Source organism: Carlito syrichta, unplaced genomic scaffold (genome assembly GCF_000164805.1).
Source record: "Carlito syrichta isolate Samal-C Ts95f unplaced genomic scaffold, Tarsius_syrichta-2.0.1 Scaffold143456, whole genome shotgun sequence".
NCBI classification, from domain to species: domain Eukaryota; kingdom Metazoa; phylum Chordata; class Mammalia; order Primates; family Tarsiidae; genus Carlito; species Carlito syrichta.
This window is the reverse complement of record NW_007087552.1, coordinates 5613-25599: the sequence shown is the minus strand read 5'-3', so window position 1 is coordinate 25599 and position 19987 is coordinate 5613. Positions and strand designations below refer to the sequence as shown.

General features: G+C 46.4%; 1 protein-coding gene across 5 annotated transcripts in view; it reads right to left on the bottom strand.

The window, feature by feature from the left end:
• Nucleotides 1-692: 692 nt before the first annotated feature.
• The window catches only part of NOL11 (nucleolar protein 11), a 23112-nt gene continuing 3817 nt past the window's right edge, over nt 693-19987 (bottom strand). Inside the window, exons 4-18 of one of the 5 annotated variants that reach the window (XM_008050256.2) lie at nt 19614-19762; nt 17915-17972; nt 16287-16431; nt 14371-14559; nt 11968-12044; nt 8881-9004; nt 8386-8474; nt 7835-7909; nt 7076-7257; nt 6824-6949; nt 6441-6671; nt 5116-5194; nt 4224-4316; nt 1263-1370; nt 693-1097 (exon numbers count right to left, since the gene is read on the bottom strand). In XM_008050256.2, coding sequence (XP_008048447.1) covers nt 981-1097; nt 1263-1370; nt 4224-4316; nt 5116-5194; nt 6441-6671; nt 6824-6949; nt 7076-7257; nt 7835-7909; nt 8386-8474; nt 8881-9004; nt 11968-12044; nt 14371-14559; nt 16287-16431; nt 17915-17972; nt 19614-19762 — 1842 coding nt within the window. In that variant the 3' untranslated portion in view covers nt 693-980. Of the gene's footprint in view, nt 1098-1262; nt 1371-4223; nt 4317-5115; nt 5195-6440; nt 6672-6823; nt 6950-7075; nt 7258-7834; nt 7910-8385; nt 8475-8880; nt 9005-11967; nt 12045-14370; nt 14560-16286; nt 16432-17914; nt 17973-19613; nt 19763-19987 lie in introns of those variants that run through there. The other 4 variants (XM_021708683.1, XM_021708684.1, XM_021708686.1 and 1 more) reach the window with 4 other exon arrangements.

The window sequence follows — 19987 nt, the reverse complement described above, 5'->3', positions numbered from 1 at the left end:
CACCTGGCCTACACCTCAAATTCTTATGAAGAAAAGTCTCGGGATCCATAACTTTGTAATGTCTGGAGATGACCCCTGGAGAGCTCAGCAAGGAGATGGGGCCTGCCCACGGAGACAGATCCGGCTGAGCACCTGCCGCCTGGGTTGGGACGGGCTGAGTGGGCGGCCTCGTCCTGGGAGCAAGGTGGCCAGGACATGCCCACACCCCTTCCCGTGGCTACTCTCAGGCCTGCGGTGGCCATGACTGGGACGGAAGCACTCAGAGGGCCCGGCCTCCCCTGGCGAGGCAGCCCAGCCTCCCCGACTGTGTGGGCTTTTCCTTTCTCCTCGACCCGGAAAGCTGGTGGCTCGCAAGCCTGAAGGTTACTGCACAAGAGCACTTTTCACTATCTGGGAACACGTCTTCCTAACCAAACCTGATCTTTAGAAACCAATCACGGAGGTAACCCGAGAGACAATGAGCAGGACCCGGGCGAGAGCAGGTGGTGGAAGGAGGTGGAGGTCAGGCCAGCAAGAGGCAGGCAGGCCCACATGGGGACCTCTTTCTGGGTCAACCCTCTCCAGGAGACCCCTTCTGCGGGGTGAGATCTCTGGGGCGAGTGCGGCAGCTCTGGCTCTGATGAGGAACATTATTCCTAGAACACCTGCCTCAATGGTTGTTTGTCACTAAAAGAAAAACGATTCAACACACATAATAAGAAAGTAGACTTTTATCAGTACACAAATAAGTTTACTTAAAATCAACCCAGGTTCACATTTTTAAAAAATTCAGAAGCTCTCCCTACCAATGTCCACCATCCAGAGGTTCACACAGAAACTGCTGCCTTCCTGGGGCCCGGACACATGATGGCCCAGGGCTCATGAACACTGTCCTCTTGACACTGAGTTGGTTGTAAACAACACACTATGCTCAATGGAGGAGCAGGAAGAGTCTCCATAAAAGAGCTTCATAAAACGTCTGTGAGGGAGAGCTGGTCATCTCAGAAGAGTTCCAGCACTTCGATGGAATATAACCCTCTGTTATTCTTTTCCTGATTTAATTTCTGCAGCTCCCGAAAACTGACTTCAATCTTGTTGAGCTCAGAATAAACAGATATCTAGAGAAAAAAGTTTCAGCGTAACTTTTACCATACCTTCTCTGTAGAAACAAATTATTCATAAGTATTCATAGCATTTTCAAGGACAAACATTAAGAATAAACTGTAATTCAGGTAATAACTGGGCACACATAAAATCAGGGTATATATCAAATAATCACAAACCTGAGATTTCACAAACTTGTAAAGACTTATCAGTAGTCTTTTTGCCTCTGGGATCATGACCACAACAGTAAAATTAGCATCTAGCAGGAGGCATATCCAATCCAGGATCTGAAGACACACAGGGAAAAGGCAAGATTTTAATTTTAGGTTAATTCATTTTGCAAAGTCCATAAATATATCAGACAGAAAAAAAAAGACTTTCAGCCTCCCGAGTCCCTGGGACTACAGGCCGACACCACCACACCCACCTAACTGAAAATTTTCTTTTTGTAGAGTCAGTCTTGCCATTTGCCCAGACTGGTCTCCAATTCCTGGCCTCAAGTGATTCTCTTGGCTCAGCCTCCCAGAGTGTTGGGGATTAAAGGCGTGAGCCACCATGTTCAGCCTTGTCTTTTTATATTTATTTATTATTATTATTATTATTTTTTTGAGTTGGAGTCTCACTCTGTCGTCCAGACTGGAATGCAGTGCCGCTCCCAGCCACCGCAGCCTCGACCTGCTGGGCTCCGGCGATCCTTCCGCCTCAGCCTTCCAAGTAGCTGGAACTACAGGCGCGCGCTACCACACCCAGCTAGTTTTTTTTTTGATTTATTGTAGAGATGAGATCTTGCCAAGTTGCCCAGGCGGGTCTCGAACCCGCGGGCTCAGGCAATTCACTCACCTCAGCCTCCCAAAGGAGTGGGATTACAGGCTGAGCCACCGAGCCCGGCTTGTGTTTGTTTTTGAGTTGGAGTCTCACTCTGTCACCCAGACTGGAGTGCAGTGGCCGCTCCTGGCCACCGTAGCCTCGACCTGCTGGACTCCGGCAATCCTTCCGCCTCAGCCTTCCAAGTAGCTGGAACTACAGGTGCGCGCTACCACGCCTGGCTAATTTTTGATTTATTGTAGAGATGAAGTCTTGCCAAGTTGCCCAGGCGGGTCTCGAACCCGTGGGCTCAGGCAATCCACTCATCTCAGCCTCCCAAAGGCGTGGGATTACAGGCTGAGCCACCGAGCCTGGCTCAGCCTTGTCTTTTTTTGTTGTTGTTGTTTTTTGGTTTTTTTTGAGTTGAAGTCTCACTCTGTCGCCCAGACTGGAGTGCAGTGGCCGCTGCCGGCCACTGCAGCCTCGAGCTGCTGGGCTCCGGCAATCCTTCGGCCTCAGCCTTCCAAGTAGCTGGAACTACAGGCGCGTGCTACCACGCCCGGCTAACCTTTTGATTTATTGTAGAGATGAGGTCTCACTGCCCAGGCGGGTCTCGAACCCGCGGGGCTCAGGCAATCCACTCACCTCAGCCTCCCAAAGGCGTGGGATTACAGGCTGAGCCACCGATCCCGGCTGAATTTTTTCTTAATATTAAAAAAACTAGCTGGGTGCGGTGGCTCATGCCTCTAATCCCAACACTCTGGAAAGTGGAGGCAAAAGGACTGCCTGAGCCCAAGGGGTTGAGACCAGCCTGGGCAACTTGGCAAGACCTTGTCTCTACAATTAATCAAAAAAATCAGTCAGGTGTGGTGGCATGTGCCTGTGGTTCCAGCTACTTGGAAGGCTGAGGTGGCCCTGTGTATGCCACTGCACTGAGTGACAGAGTGAGACTCTGGCTCAAAAAAAGAAAAAGATAAAAACGAACTACTTAAAAACTGAACTTGCTGGGTGCCGATGGCTCATGATCAATCCCAGAGCTCTGGGAGGTGATGGCGAGAGGATTACCTGAGTCCAAGGTTCGAGACCAGCCTGGGCAACTTGGTAAGACTTTGTTTCTACAATGAATCAAAGAATTAGCCGAGTACGGTGGTGTGTGCCTGTAGTTCCAGCTACTTGGAAGCCTGAGGCAGAGGGACTGCCTGAGCCCAGTAGGTCAAGGCTGCCGTGGCTGTGAGCATACCACTGTACTCCAGCCTGGGCGACAGAGTGAGACTCCAACTCAAAAAAACAAAAAACCAAAAACTGAACTTATCGTTAAAACGACAAAGAGTAAAATTAGGTGTCTGAACTCTGTAATTAGGACATATTCCCACAGCCAAACAGCATTCTATTTTTTTTAAATGCTTCCATGTGGAATGGTTGATCTTCAGCCTGTGGAGAACAGGTTGTCCCAGGAATTTCCACATCCACATTTTTTTTGCCTCCAATTCTTAGATGTCCACAGACAAGGAACTACAGATATGCCTTTGTAGGAGGGAAATAAATTATTAAATGTTTCATATCATCTCTCGAGTATTGTTTATAAAGATGGGCTAGTATGAGATTGGTAGTGGTTTTCACAAATCTTTTTTTTTTTTTCCTGAGTTGGGCTCTCACTCTGTTGCCCAGGCTGGAATGCAGTGGCAAGTTCATGGTCACCTCAGCCTTCCAAGTAGCTGGAAGTACAGGTGTGCGCACCATGCCCAGTTAATTTAAAAAAAAAAAATCATCAATATTTTTTATTATGATATTGTGGGGTACAGTTAAGGGTTAGTATACAAATATGCTTCGTTCAGGCACCCTTGTTGATAAGAGGTGTCTCCCCATCCCCTAATTTTTCAATTTATCACAGAGACGAAGTCTCATCAGGTTGCCCAGGTTCTCGAATCCCTGGACTCAGGCAATCCTCTCGCCTCTGCCCCCCAAAGTGCTGGGACTACAGGCTTGTTTTCACTTATCTTTACTCTCATATTGTTAAGAGATTATTAAGGGGGCAATCTACCATCACCCCTCCCACCCTGTGCTCTCTCCACAAGGTTGAAGAGACTCTCAAAAAGGATTCTGATGAAGAATTAGGAATTTAGTCTGAATTCAGACTATATGGTATAGCACTGTAGACCTGAAGATCTCTCTACTAAGTGAGAGGCTCTCTATAACTGCAGCGATTTGGTGACACAGCGAGGGAAGGTCTGACAGGCGAGGAGACAAGACCGGTTTCTGAATCCTGGCGCTGCCAGCAGACACAGCTTTTAGAAGGTTCTTCCCAGCACCAGATAAGAACAAAGAAACTATCTCACCTGATTCAGGGTGGGAGGGTGTATTCCAGGAAGAGTCATAGTAGCATTTTCACTACACTTCAGATAAAGGAAATACAAATACTTGAGAAACAGCTGTGTGGGGGAAAAAACCAATTCATCACTTTGATAGATACATTTCCTCTCTATAAACCTAACAGAAAGACTGGAAACAACTTTGACAGGATGTTTAATTACACTACACATCAAAGAGACATGCCAGACATCTGGGGACACAGAATGAGTAAGTTGCAGTCTCTGCCATAAGCGAAGAGCTCTTTTGGGCTGGGAGGGCAGGGGACAAGCTCCTTATTTGCTAGTAACAGGCAGAGAAGACAGTAGCTTTCCCTCAGTTCTTTTCTTTTCTTTTTGAGTTGGAGTCTCACTCTGTCGCCCACATAGGAGTGCAGTGGCCGCTCCCAGCCACCGCAGCCTCGACCTGCTGGGCTCTGGTGATCCTTCCGCCTCAGCCTTCCAAGTAGCTGGAACTACAGGCGTGTACTACCACGCCCGGCTAATTTTTTTGATTTATTGTGGAGATGAGGTTTTGCCAAGTTGCCCAGGCAGGTCTCAAACCCACGGGCTCAGGCAATCCACTCACCTCAGCCTCCCAAAGCGCGGGATTACAGGCTGAGCCACCGAGCCCGGCCGCCTTAGTTCTTCTCAGCATCCACTCATGCAGGATGCAGTGGCTGTACCTGGCTTCCAACCCCGGTGCGGGGACACGCTGGGGCCTGTTGCCCCGGAAAAGCCTGTCTTCTCTGCACAATTTCTCACCACAAAAGCGTCACCACATGGAAGAATTGGAGAACCCCTATAACACCCTAACAGCTGGCTAGAGAGACGCAGCAAAACCTCAGCCAGGGACATTCCACAGGACCAAGAAGACACTTACGGTGATGTGCTGTGCTGGTATGTCCTTCAAGTGGGGCAGAAGAAACGCCTCGCTGTACCCTGAGTGAAGAATGGCGTTTCTGCTCATGAATGAAGGAAACCTTTTTTTTGTTTTTTTGAGTTGGAGTCTCACTCTGTCACCCAGACTAGAGTACAGTGGCTGCTCCCAGGCACCACAGCCTTCACCTGCTGGACTCCGGTGATCCTTCCACCTCAGCCTTCCAAGTAGCTGGAACTACAGGCGCGAGCTACCACGGCCGGCTAATTTTTCATTTATTGTAGAGATGAGGTCTCGCCAAGTTGCCCAGGCAGGTCTTGAACCCGCGGGCTCAGGCCATCCACTCACCTCAGCCTCCCAAAGCAGTAGGATTACAGGCTGAGCCACCAAGCCCGGCTGGAAACCTCATTTCAAAGATAAAAGCCATGCTACCGAAATGATGTGTGACTCCCTCCCCAGACAGTTTTCTACATTCACACAAAAGTTTTACTTCTCTAAAAGAGCTTGACCACCAAACACTCCTAATCACCAGAGACCTGAAATATCTGTTCAGAATACAGATCTTTAGAACTGATACAGCTTCTTAATTAAGAAAACAGGTCTAAGTTGTTTGAATGTAACACCGAACACGATCCATTTTGAAGCAGAAATGGAAACAAAATGAAAAAAAAACCTTTTTTTTGGAGTCAGGGTCTCACTCTGCTGCCCAGGCATGGCCATGGCCACCGCAGCCTCAACCTGCTGGGCTCAGGCAATCCTTCTGCCGCAGTCTCTCAAGCAGCTGGAACTACAGGCGTGTGCCACCACGCCCGGCTAATTTTTCTATTTCCTTTTTTTTTTTTTTTTTTTGAGTTGGAGTCTTACTCGGTCGCCTAGACTGGAGTGCAGTGGCCGCCCCCGGCCACCACAGCCTCAATTTACTGGGCTCTGGCGATCCTTCCACCTCAGCCTTCCAAGTAGCTGGAACTACAGGCACGCGCTACCATGCCCAGCTAATTGTTTGATTTATTGTAGAGATGAGGTCTTGCCAAGTAGCCCAGGCGGGTCTTGAACCCGCAGGCTCAGCCAATCCACTCACCTCAGCCTCCCAAAGGCGCGGGATTACAGGTTGAGCCACCCAGCTTAATTTTTCTTTTTTAATTGTAGAGACAGGCTGGTCTCAAACCCCTGGGCTCAGGCAGATGTCGCATCTCTGCCTCCCAAGTACTGGGATGACAGGTGTGAGCCGCCGTGTCCTGCTGAGACCCGAAGTTCTCTAATAGCGCCTTTGTTCCTGGGTGGCATGTGCCCACACCATGGAGGGGACATGGGGCTGCTGCCAAGGATACAGCAGAGCGGCTCTCTGTGGTGTCACGGGGCAGGTCGGGGTCGCTGCTGCTGCGTCCTGGGGCTTCGCAGGGACCTCCTGACAACAGGAGAGGCAGGTGTCTCCTTCAGGACTGAAGCCATTCTGGAGCACGTCCACGGGTGCCGCCACGTTGTCACCCTGGACAGAGTCACCGTAGTCAAACACAGACTCCATGTCGATCTCTGCTTGGTGAAGACTGTCATCACCAATGCTGCGACATCAATCAAAAGCAAGAGGTTAATTCGCATCACTCTTTGGACTTTTGGAAGAAAATCCACTTTCTATGCACTGAGGTTTTAGCGAGCAGATCATGTAAGATAATACAAACGTAGTGGAAGAGAGGACCACTGAATTCCGACTTACCTCAAGAAGATTTTCAAGCAGGCACAGGTGACCGATTCGGGAATGTCAGGGAATCGCTGCAGACAGAGCTGCAGCAGTTGCACATCGGTCTTCTTCACGGCCATCTCCATCAAGCCAGGGCACAAGCTAAGGCAAGAAAGAAAATGTCAACCGCAGACAACTCACAGGGTTTTCAGTTTTAAGAAATCAGGATCGTAGAAAACAAGGTCAAAAGAGTTATGCAGCCTAAGTTTGGTGCTTAAGAGTATCTACCTGTAAGAAAGTACATGTGTTTGGATAAGCTGCACCAGACAGTTCCGGGGACAGAATGATGGTTCCACTTGACATCTCCCCAGAAGTCCTGTTACTAGGTCCCCAACTATGGCATGAAAGTCAGGTGTTTTAACAGCCAAAAACTTACGTAGTTCCATTTCAATGTGTTTTTCTGAATCTTTCTGAAAGAGCAGGATTAAAGAATTCAGTATGGCACATTAGTAAATGTCACTCTGAACTTAGAATGTCCCAGCACAAAGTTATGTCAAATCAGTAATACTTTCAATTTTTTGATGTATTGTAGAGAAAAGGTCTCGCCTAGTTGCCCGGGCTGTTCTTGAACCCGTGGGCTCAGGCAATCCTCTCACCTCGGCCCCCCAAAGTGCTGGGATTACAGGCTTGAGCCACCATGCCTGGCCCAAATAAATAACACTTTCCAGCATTCCTCTGAAGCCACAGCTGATACTGCCATTTGCTAGGCAAAAATAAAAAAGCAAAGAATGAAAAAAAACAGGGTTTAGAAATGTAGATCTTGAGAAGGCTAAACTATGAACAAAACTGACACAAGGTAAATGAGGGACAGATGAAGCCACACCCTAACAGCAAGAGTTAAATGCGCAAAACAGTGGATCAAGTTTGACACCCTCAAGACACTGTGTGAATGCTAGCTGCAGCTATAAAGATGACCAAAAAAGAGAGTATGCCAAGTAGGTGTGACCACCTGGGCTGATTTTTCATATGCCAACATTTTTTATTTACCATGATGGTTGTTAACAGTTGTTTGGATGGTGGAACCGCTGGCTGTGAACTCACTTCAATTTTTCGTCTCCTTAACTGGAATTAAGTAAATGGATTAGGATCACAAAACAAGAGACCCAATGTTCATTCAGAAGAATATGAAACACTTCAAAGAGACTGGCATACCCTTGCTCCAATCACAAATCTTAAAACATGTTTGTTATAAGGAAAAGTACTTTCATTTCAGCTTTGAAATGAAGTATCCCAAAGCTTTTAGGTTGTTGGTTTTTACATATAATCTCTGTACTCAGGAAGGTATCACTGCTAATTGTCAACAAGGCCACCTTCACCCTGGGGCTTTAAAGCCACACACATGCCCCCAGAATAGCTCAGGGACTGCAGGTGCCACTTGTGGAGAAAGGTTGTGAGGTTTCTGGGTTTAAGCCTCCAAGTGCCCTGTCGTTAAGATAAACGCTACCAGAGTAATAAGAATACAAATCATTAAAATAGCTCAGCCATCTTCCTCTTTTTCATCATTTGCATCAAGATTTCTATTTAATTACTCAACTTACAATTCGTCTTGGCTGCTCTGCGTGTTGGGATCCAAGTCCATCTCCCTGAGATGCTTCCCAATTTACAAAAGGGGGCATGACTTGAATGCCTAAGGAAACACAAAACACAATATCTGGAACGTCTCGACCTCTTGGTATTTACCTGATGAAATCAAAGAACAATAAAAAGCATGGCATGGACAATTCAAGAGTAGCTTTGAAGTCCACATAGGTCTACTGACAACCTCAGGTCAGTCAACCTAACAGAACAACAGGCTAGCTGCCCTGCAGCATTACGCTCCAGTGACCAAGGCAGGCAGAATGTTACTGGTGATGCCCTGGGGACGCACCCCCACGTGGCAGTGACTGTAACACAGGCTGTTCACAGGTTTCAGTGACGAGTGCACACTTCAGATTACAGACCATGCTATGGGAAAAGCCTGTGGGAACCTACACAACACCCCAGAAGATGATGGAGTGGGATGTGTCAGGGAACAGCGCAAGGTCCGTTTCTACCTGGATCGTGACTGTGCTTGAGTTTTCCCAGAGCACCTGCCAACGATGATACTTCGCACTTGTATGGGATCACAGTCAGAGATTGTCCATGCAGCATCAACAAATTCTCCCCATAATACCAGAGCTACAAAAAAGTTATCAAAAGCATAAGCACAGTTTTCTCTTATCAGATCTGTCTCAACAAAGCCTTGTTACTTATAAGAATAACTTGTTATAGGCACTACCTCAGCATAACAAAAAGAAGGTCAAATCAAGTAACTTTCCACAAGAATCTCATTTGAAGAGCTTATTAATTGGGCTCTCATTTTTGCTCAAGTATGAGTGAAGCATAATTTAAAAGATATTTTCAACTCAGAAAATCAAATCAACACAAACTTTTCAATTATTTCAAGTTAATGCCTCACTATTATGCATCTATTAACATGATAATCATCAAGATTATAACATGGGCAAACCTTTGTAATGCAGTAAATAAAAAATAAGAATTTAGCTGGGTGCAGTGGCTCAATCCCATAATCCTAGCACTTTGGGTGGCTGAGGTGAAGGAACTGCTTTGAGGCCAGGAGTTCAAGACCAGCCCGCATCATAGTAAGACCTTGTCTCTACAAAAAAATTAAAAAATGAGCTAGGTATGGTGGTACGTGCCTGTACTCCCAGCTACTTGGGAGGCTGAGACAGGAGAATTGTTTGAAACCAGGAGACTGAAGCTGTGATGAGCTGTGATAATGCCACTGCACTCCAGTCTGGGTGATAGTGAGACTCTGACTCAAAAAAAAAAAAAAAAAAAAAAAGAATATAAAAATGGCCTGGCACAGTGGCTCATGCCTATAATCCCAGCACTTCAGGAGGCCAAGGTGAGAGGATTTCCTGAGCCCGTGGGTTTGAGACCAGTCTGGGCAACTTGGCAAGACCCCATCTCTCCAATACATAAAAAAATTAGCTGGGTAATAATGGTGTGTGCTTTAATTCCAGCTACTTGGAAGGCTGAGTCGAAGGATTGCCTGAGCCCAAGAGGTCGAGGCTGCGGTGGCTGGGAGAGTGTCACTGCCCTCCAGCCTGGGTGACAGAGTGAGACTCCAACTCAAAAAAAAAAAAGAAAAAAAAAAGAATAAGACAGGTATATGGACAAAAACTTTGAAGCACACGAAAATCAAAAGTAAGTTTGGGCTGGGTATGATGGCTCAAGCCTGTAATCCCAGCATTTTGGGAGGAGGAGGTGAGGATTGCTTGAATCCAGGGGTTTGAGACCAGTCTGGGCAACTTGGAGAGACCTTGTCTCTACAATAGATATAAAAAAATTGGCTGGATGTGGTAGCGCACCTATAGTTCCAGCAACTTGGAAGGCTGAGATGGAAGGATTGCCTGAGCGCAGCAGGTCTAGCTGCCCGTTTGACAGAATGAGACTCTGACTCAAAAAAACAAAAACAAACAAAAAAAGTAAGTTTGTGAGACTGGTGAAATTGTGAGTAATTAATTTTGCCAAAATTACTTGTTTAAATATAAATCATTATTATTATTTTTGCATCAGGGTCTCACTGTTGCCCAGGCTAGACCTCCTGGGCTCAGGTGATCCTTCTGCCTCAGCATTGCAAGCAGCTGGGACTATAGGAGAGTGCCACAAAAGCAGCAACTATTTTTGATTTTCTGTAGAGGCGAGGTGTCACCATGTTGCCCAGGCTGGTCTTGAACTTCTGGACTCAGAGGATCCTCCCACAGCGCTGGGATTACAGGTATGTACCACTGCACCCCAACTAAATATAAATTAGAATTGTATGTTGAGGAAGCTTGTCTCCTTATCCTTGAATTAAAACTGTCAATAACATCCTAATGCCTTGATATACTTCTTATTTGCACAGGAATATCCCTCACTGAGTAACCAGAACACACCAAATGCCTTGGCGAGCACTGGAAACAACGGAGAACAAAGCACACAGGGTCCTGCATAGGAGGCTTTGGCTGGCCAGCTCAGAGCTTCACACTTTATGTATTTTTACACAATTCTACAGTAACAAACATATAGCCTAGAAGGCTAATTTATCAGGAAAAGTAACAGCCTTGAGGTGTAGTTCAAAATATGTCATTAGAAAGATCAAAGAGCAGCTCAAAACAAAAGTTGGCTTATTTGTATTTTTGAGTTGGAGTCTCACTCTGTCACCCAGAAGACTGGAGTGCAGTGGCTGCTACCGGCCTCCATAGCCTCAACCTGCAGGGCTCCAGCGATCCTTCCGCCTCAGCCTTCCAAGTAGCTCGAACTACAGGCACGCGCTACCACGCCCAGATAATTTTTGATTTATTGTAGAGATGAGGTCTCACCAAGTTGCCCAGGCGAGTCTCGAACCCACGGGTTCAGGTAATCCACTCACCTCGGCCTCCCAAAGTGCTGGGATAACAGGCTGAGCCACCGAGCCCGGCCCAAAAGTTGGCTTATTAACCAGATGTTTGTTTTCTCTTGATTGAAAACTGGCAATAGCTGGGAGCGGTGGCTCACGCCTGTCATCCCAACACTTGGGAGGTGGAGGCAAGAGGATTGCCTGAACCCAAGGGTTTGAGACCAGCCTGGGTAGGTCGAAGTGGTGATATGATGGCTGTGAGTATGCTGCTGCACTCCAGCCTGGGCAACAGAGTGAGACTCCAACTCAAAATAAACAAACAAATAAATAAATACAAACTGGCACTAATTTAGTCTTTTGAAAGTAATAAACATAGGGATACTATTTGAACAATAAATCAAATTAAATATAATCTTTCAGGTAAAAAACAATTAATCAGTAACTGGCAAAATAGATTGACTGAGATAGGGTCTCACTACGTTGTCCAGTCTGGAGTACAATGACTACCCACAGGCACCATCACTGAACTCCTCGGCTCAAGCAAGCCTCCTTTCTCATCCTCCCAAGTGCTGGAAACTACAGGCAGGCACTCCCATGAACAGCTTGAAAAGCCACCAAAACATCCAGGCCCAAAGAGATCTCTTCCCTTACAGCACATTTACCAGAAGTCTGAAACCAGCCCAGGTAGCACAGTGAGACCTCATCTCCTAAACAACTACACCTAGATTTGAAAAAGCCCTGATGTGAGCCAACATACTTGACCACTGGTCCCTTGTGGTAATTCTTTTGACGTCTGCAGTGTCTGAAATTTTATATTCCATACGGAGAGGCACTCTAAAAAATAAGACATGCAAATTCAGAAAAAGTCCCAAGTATAAATATATTTTGGGGTGGTGGGCAGTTATAGTTATTCAGTATAAAAATGAGTTATGAAGGCAGCGACTGCCACGGAATTCAGAGAGAATTAACACACAGCCCAACAATTCCACTGCTAGGCGTACTGTCAAAAGAACTGAGCACTGTTCACAGCATCAGTGGATGGACAGGTCAACAGAGGCAGATGCCTACCACGGAGCACCACTGTGCCCTGGAAGGAGGGAAGTGCCCACACACACAATGAGAATAAGCCTCGAGACTGTGGTACTGAGAGGAAAGTCAGACATGAAAGGGGCCGGCTCTGGTCTCATGCCAAACAGGCAGATTCACAGAGGTGGCAACCAGGTGGCCGCCAGGGTCTGGGAAGGAGAGGTGGGACACAGCTCAACATGTTCATCCCTTTGGCATGCTGAAAACGTTTTCAACCTAGACAGAGTGGCAGAGGGACAAAATGGTGAATGTGTATACAACACGGAATTGTTCACCTTAAAATGGTTGAGCTAAAGCTGGGCTCGGTAGCTCAGCCTGTAATCCTGCGCCTTTGAGAGGCTGAGGTGAGTGGATTGCCTGAGCCTGCGGGTTCAACCCGCCTGGGCAGCAAGATCTTTACAATAGATCAAAAAATCAGCCAGGCGTGGTAGCACATGCCTATAATTCCGGCTACTCGGAAGGCTGAGGCGGAAGGATCGCTGGAGCCCAGCAGGTCGAGGCTGCGGTGGCCGGGAGCGGCCACTGCACTCCAGTCTGGGCGACAGAGTGAGACTCCAACTCAAAAACAACAAAATACAATAAAAAATAAAAACAAGTAAAATGGTTGAGCTCATACATAAATTTTACCTCAGTTTAAAAAAAGCCTGAGCAGCATAGTGAGATTCTGACTCCATAAAAGAAATTAGCCAGGTATGGAGGCACCTGTAGTCCCAGCCACTCAGGAGGCTGAGGCAGGAGGATTGCTTGAGCGCAGGAGTTTGAGGTTGCAGTGAGCTATGATCACACCTGCACTCCAGCCTGGGTAACAGAGACCCTGTCCCAAAAAAAGAACAAAATTAAAATGAAAAGGAATGGGTGTCTGGTGACAGGAACGTGATGACATATACTGTGGGACATCCCTTCCATGAAATATTATGGAGCTGTAAGAAAAGCAAGGAAGAGAAAGAATATGCCGGAAAGACCCCCAGACACCTGGGTTAGGCGAATCAACTGGGAATGGCAGTGTATGTGGCACACTACCACCTGGGCAAAAGAGGGGGCAGCCGCAGAAGTAGGGCTCACTTGTGCTTGCACAAAAGACACTGTGAGGGGATGCAGCAAACCCCAATGGTGGTTAAGGGGCCCTGGGGCAGAGCAGGAGCAAGAGGGAAGATGGGAGAGGAGGCTGCGCAGCAGGGCACACGTGGGAAGGGCTAGGCCCGCGTGCGGAGGGGGAGTGCTGTGCACAGCGGGCCTGCCCGGGCTGCCTCCTGGTCCACCACGTAGCTGCCCCAGGCCTCAGTTTCCTCGTCTGCAAAACAGCGATGATGATAACTGTGTCTTCTCGCATACAGTTGTTGGAGGGTTAAATAATGCGAATAATGAGATAATCAGCAAGATGCCAGGCACATGACAGCTACATCATCACTGGGAGCTCCTGTCTTAACACCAGGCAGAAGAAATGCAGAACACAGCACAGAGGTGAGGACAGGGATGTCATGTCTCATTGGCAGAGGGCCTGGCCTGGGTGGAGGCAGGTACATCTCATCTCATTGGCAGCGAGCCCGGCCCGGACGGTGCAGAGGGGTGCTGCTCACACACTGGGAGAGGACGGGAGAGGAGGGCAGGATCGATTCTGTGAAGGGCTTGAATGCTAAACAATGGATTCGGAGTGTCAGGATGTTGGCTGCGGTCCCCATCCTGCTCGCCATGACTGAGTAGGACTTCTGGTGGGTGAGGAGGTAGGGGTGATGAGGACCCCGCTCCATACCCCAGTCGTCCCTGCATCTCCAGTGTCCAAGTCCCAACCGCAGGCTCACCAATGTTTCAAAGGCCCACAGGCTGGCATGGGCAGTCACCGTCTGCAGTTCTTTATGACACTACAGTCATGAGCAAGGTAATGATACAAGCAAGTGTTTTCAAAAGAGTTATCAGTGCAGCATGAAATAAAAAACCTGTTCAAGAATGATTAGGAAGCTAGAAAGATAACTGAACTGGTGACAGAGAAAATGAATTAGGGTCATAATAAAGAACAGAAAAGGCACACAGTGAAGGAAAAACACAAAGGTCTTCCAGTAAACCGGACTTCAGTTACCCTTGGAGGCTGACAGGGGACTTCCGAGGACTGCCACGTGGTCCCGGTCCAGGACAGTGAGTGCAACACCACTTGGAGCACTGCCAGACACAACAGCTCTCAGCAACAGTGAGCTAACGACCCTCTGATTTTCTTCTGGGTCAGTTGGATATACTGGAATCAGGGTTTCATACACACATCCATCAGAGCCTGGTGGAAACAAATATTTGCCTTCAGTATTGGGTAAAGGATATATTTCTGTATCTATCACCATTAAATGTAGTACTAGGGTGTTTATGAGATTTTACCAGTTTGATAAAGGATCCAACCAGAAAAATAAACAATCCTACTTTGCGTTGTCTTAAAAGATATACTACAAGCGTAAACTAAGAGTATTATTATGCCTTTGCACCCAAAGACATCTCATGGATCCCCTATCAGCAAATTGACTACACTTTTTAATGAAATAGTGAAAAACAAATCACTTTGTATTAAATAGTATATACAGCGTTGGAACCAATTATTTTACTGTAATGGTATTTGGCTTATACTGGAATTTGGACACTGAGGAACTTATTTATGACAAATAATTCAAAAATGCATCTCTTATATTTTTCTAACATGTGGTAATGTGTGAAACAGTCACCAACATGCATTGCAGCTCACTGATACATGTCATGCAATAGGAATTAGTTGGATGTCATCCACGTGCCATTTTTCTGTTGAAGGAAACAATGCAGTCTCATTTTCTTCCTCCCACATTAATAATGTAATTTATTGTCCAGTCTGTGGTTCGAAGATGATGTGGAAGGACGCACTCATGATTCCTGAAAACCACTTCTGAACGGATCAATCATATCTCCATATATATTCCATCTCTCTATTTGCTTTTTCATGCAATTTGAATGGAAAACTTCAAGGAAACATACATTTTTGAAAAATTTGTACTTGCATAAGTTTGTTCTGTACAATCAGCAATCTTTGTATGTTCCCCGAGAGGGGACATCCGAGTGCAAAGGGTTAACAAAAACCTCAATAAGAAACATCAAAATAGTCAAGGAATATAAACTTGAAATATTGAAGGGGGACTGCCAGGAATACGGATTATCTAGTCTCTACAAGGATACGTCCCTCATTCGAAAGCAATCAGCATCCATCTATAGTTCCATTTCTTCTCACCCTGAAAATCTTGTGAAGCTGCTATTCTTGGGAGGCTACTGAATGCTAGCAATGCCACGTGGTTCTATTATGCTGCCTAAAATTTATGACACCAGTATTCATTGAGTTGAAGCGTGAAGCACATCCCTGTCCTCAGATGTGGCAGGATGCAAACACTGCACGCTGAAACGCTTCACTGAAGACTTTTAACTGTCGCCATATGGAAACGTCTCCTGAACCCCTATCGTGCTGATTCCTCCTTCACCTTCTCAAAACAATTCAGGGGAAACATGAAGGGTAGAGAGAGAGGGCTCCACAAAGGCATTTCATGCTTGCCCCAGAGACCTGAGACTAGGGTCACCCCTGAGGCCATGACACAGAGTAGATGCCAAGGTGCTATTTCGGAACAGGTTACCCAAGTCCAGTGGCTGGAAAGAGGAAGTGAGGGGCCATTCAAGGTCAGCCAGACAGTGTCTGGTCCCCAGGTCACCTACCTGGAACCTGGGCCTCACCAGCTAAAAGGTGAGACTTCTTTCCTATTAGTATTACACTAGCAAGCTTTAAGACAAAGTTACAGAAACAACGTGGAAAAGTTGTCTGCCCTTCAAAACCCAGCACCCCTAACCTCTCATGTGCCCGGATGCACAACATGCCAAAGTGAAGGGCTGGATGCTGCAGGGAGCACGAGGGAGGCCGCACAGAACACAGCAAGAGCCTGATTCTAGACATGCACCTACAACAGCCCTACTCGCAGCCAAGAGCGTAAAGGAAAAACTCACTTAAAGACATCACGGAGATAAACTTCCGGTCCACAGATGCAGTAAAACTCTGGATGACAGATTTTTCTTCTTGTCCACGTAAGAGTGTATATTTGCTTAAGGTATGTGAGTTAACCATATGTACATATACAAAGTAATTTCCATGCTGCAAAAAAGGTTACTTTATTATATAAATATTCCTGTTTCAACCAATTATACTTAAATAAATTAAAACCAGAAACTAGGCCAGGGTCGGTGGCTCAGCCTGTAATCCCAGCACTTTGGGAGGCCGAGGTGAGTGGACAGCCTGAGCCCACGAGTTCGAGACCCGCCTGGGCAACTTGGCGAGACCTCATCTCTACAATAAATCAAAAATTAGCTGGGCGTGGAGCGGCCACTGCACTCCCGTCTGAATGACAGAGTGAGACTCCAACTCAAAACAAACAAACAAACAAAAAAACCCCAGACGCTATTGCCCCATTCTTAAATCAATGAGTACCTAAAAACCTCTTGTCCAATTAAATTTAAAATGTTAATAAATGCATGTTAGGGCCGGGCTCGGTGGCTCAGTCTATATTCCCAGCACTTTGAGAGGCCGAGGCAAGTGGATTGCCTGAGCCCGCAGGTTGGAGACCAGCTCGAGCAACTTGGCAAAACCTCGTCTCTACAATTAAAAAAATAATAATAATAAAATAGCCGGGTGTGGTAGCGTACATCTGTAGTTCTGGCTACTTGGAAGGCTGAGGCGGAAGGATGGCTGGAGCCCAGCATGTTGATGCTGGGGTGGCCATGAGCATGTGTGCCACTGCATTCCAGACTGGGTGAAGGAGTGAGACTCTAACTCAAAAAAAAAAAAACAAACAAAACACGTTAGGTCGGACATAGTGGCTCATTCCTGTCATCCCAGTACTTTAAGACACGGAGGTGAGAGGACTGCCTAAACCCAGGGGTTTGAGATCAGCCTGGGCAATTTGGTGAGACCTCGCCTCTACAATAAAATAAAAAAACTAGCCAGGTGTGGAGGCACATGCCTGTAGTTCCAGCTACTTGGAAAGCTGAGGCAGAAGGATTGCCTGAGAACAGCAGGTTGAGGCTGCGGTGGCAGTGAGCATGCCACTGTACTCCAGCCTGGGCAACAGAGACTCCAACTCAAAAAACAAACAAAAAATATCTGTTTAACATAGACATGGAAATAATTATGAGTAGGACTTTTTAGTACTTAAAAAAGATTAAGGAAATGGTTGGGCACAGTGGCTCATGCCTGTAGTTCCAGTTCTTTGGGAGGGAGGTGGGAGGAACACTTGAACCCAAGTTTGAGACCAGACTGGGCAACACAGTGAGATTCTATGTCTACAAAAAGTTAAAAAAAGAAAATTAGGTGTGATGGCGCATGCCTGTAGTCCCAGTGACTCCGAAGGCTGCGGCAGGAAGATTGCTTGAGCCCAGGAATCGAAGGCTGAAGATTGCTTGAGCCCAGGAATTGAAGTGGAGTCTTACAGTGAGTCATGATTGGGCTACTACACTCCAGCTTGGACAGATAAAAAATACTAAAATCTTCTGAAATACTAGAACCCCAGCTTAAATTTAAAAATAACATGAACAATTTTGAAATTTTACAAAATGGGCCAGAAATTGAAGAGGTCACTTACTTTTTCAGTAATAAAAATTAAAACAGGATGCCTAAATACCATGAAAAGCTTTGTCCACCTAAAAAATAAGAAAAATTATAAGATGCAAAAATTACCAACTGTAAGAAATATGGTATCGACTGATATTTAATTTACTCTTTTATTATATACTCCTTAAAGCCAGAGACAGCAGACACCACTAATATTGCTGTTTTGAAACATACCACAGGGAATATATGCATCTGTCAAATGCACCTCTGGACAAGTGATAATGTGACTGCCGGGGCGCTCCAGAAGGGATCTGCGCGGACTCCCCTGCACTGCCCTTTTTCAGTTGCTTTTGGAACCAGTGTACTGAGGAAATTCTTAAGGTCCACCTGCCTTCTTCCAGGAACAGATGGCGCTGAGGCCCAGGGAGCAAGGGCTGCAGAGCCAGCTGTGACCAAGAAGTGTCTGTTGGCACCTGAGGGAGTCATTTTTCAGTTTGATTCCAGAGTCTGGAGAAGTGAAGTCTTACAGTCCATCCTGATTTCATTAATAAGCGGCACTTTGTTGCCAGGGGAAAAGATGGGGAGCTTGGCAGTCAGGGTCAAAAGAAAGAAACAAAAAGGTGCTGTGCTCTGGGAGGATCCACTTCATCTTTCATCCAGTTCTCTGTATTAGAAGGGGCGCACATGAAGTGGTCTCCTCCATCACCCACCATCCAAGAAGCTTTCTGAGACATTATTTTTATCAATGTCCTATAGGGGGAAGGGACCCCAAAAACCCGGAGCTTATAAAACACTGTGTACTTATTCTTACATGTTTAAACTTTAGTCACCTTCAAAGTACTCTCCATTTGATGCAATGTACATATCGAGGCACTTTTTCCACTGCTCAAAGCAGCTTTTTGATTTGAAGTCTCACTCTGTCGCCCAGGCTGGAGTGCAGTGGCACGCTCCTGGCCATCGCAGTCTCGACCTGCTGGGCTCCGGTGATCCTTCCGCCTCAGCCTTCCAAGTAGTTGGAACTACAGGCACACTCCACCATTCCCGGCTAATTTTTGATTTATTGTAGAGACGAAGTCTCGCCAAGTTACCCAGGCTGGTCTTGAACCCCAGGACTCCAGGCAATCCTCTTGCCTCCACCTCCCGAAGTGCTGGGATTACAGGCATGAGCGACCGTGTCTGGTCTCAAAACACTTTGAACGTGTCAATTCTGGTGCCTTTTAGTGCTTCTGCCATTTTTTGTTTCACTCGATTCCATATCAGTAAAATGCTTCCCTTTGCAGATGTTTTTCATCCGGAGAAACAAAAAAATGTTGCTTGGGGCGAAATTGAGTAAACAGGGAGGATAGGGCATGGGGGTCATGCTGTGTTTTTGGTCAAAAGCTGCTCGGTGTGGGCGGGTCCACTTGTCAATCACCCATGGTGAAATGAGCAAACACACTGAAAGAATCTCCAAAAAGAAAAAGTCACTGAAGTTGAATGCAGCCTCTTGCAATACCACTTGCTCCACTAATGTCGATGGGTTCCGAGAGCACTTACCTAGCAAGGGGAAGCCTATCCTACAAGGGGACTGCCCCAAAAGATAATTCCATTTTTGGGTCCCCCATAAATAATTAACTAGGTTGCCTTTATTATGTTGACAACCAAAATACTTTTCAATATGGCAAAAATGTTTTTTAAAAAAACACACAGCACGTCTTCATTTGGATGCATTCAACAGTGTTGGAACTCACCTGATCACTTCTCCATCTGAGAGAACTGCTTCAATTTCCTGCTGGGGCTCTGCAAGCAAGGCTTCCAGACCGCGAACCGCGCCCTCCTTGAACAGCAGCACGGGTTCTGTCCCACGTACGGAGTGTATCTTGTGCACCTCAGCCGACAACTGGAGGAGCATAAGAATATCTTACTATTTATTCTGAAACAATTGGCATCTAGCACGGCAGAACAAAGATGCTATAGAAGGCTTATGTTGAGGAGACTGATCTGTTTTCTTGTGATTCAACTCAGCTTTGCAATTGTGTACAGCCCCCAAATCAAATCCACAACACAAAACACATTCTGAGTCTAATTCTGCCTTTTTTTTTTTTTTTTTTTTGAGTTGGAGTCT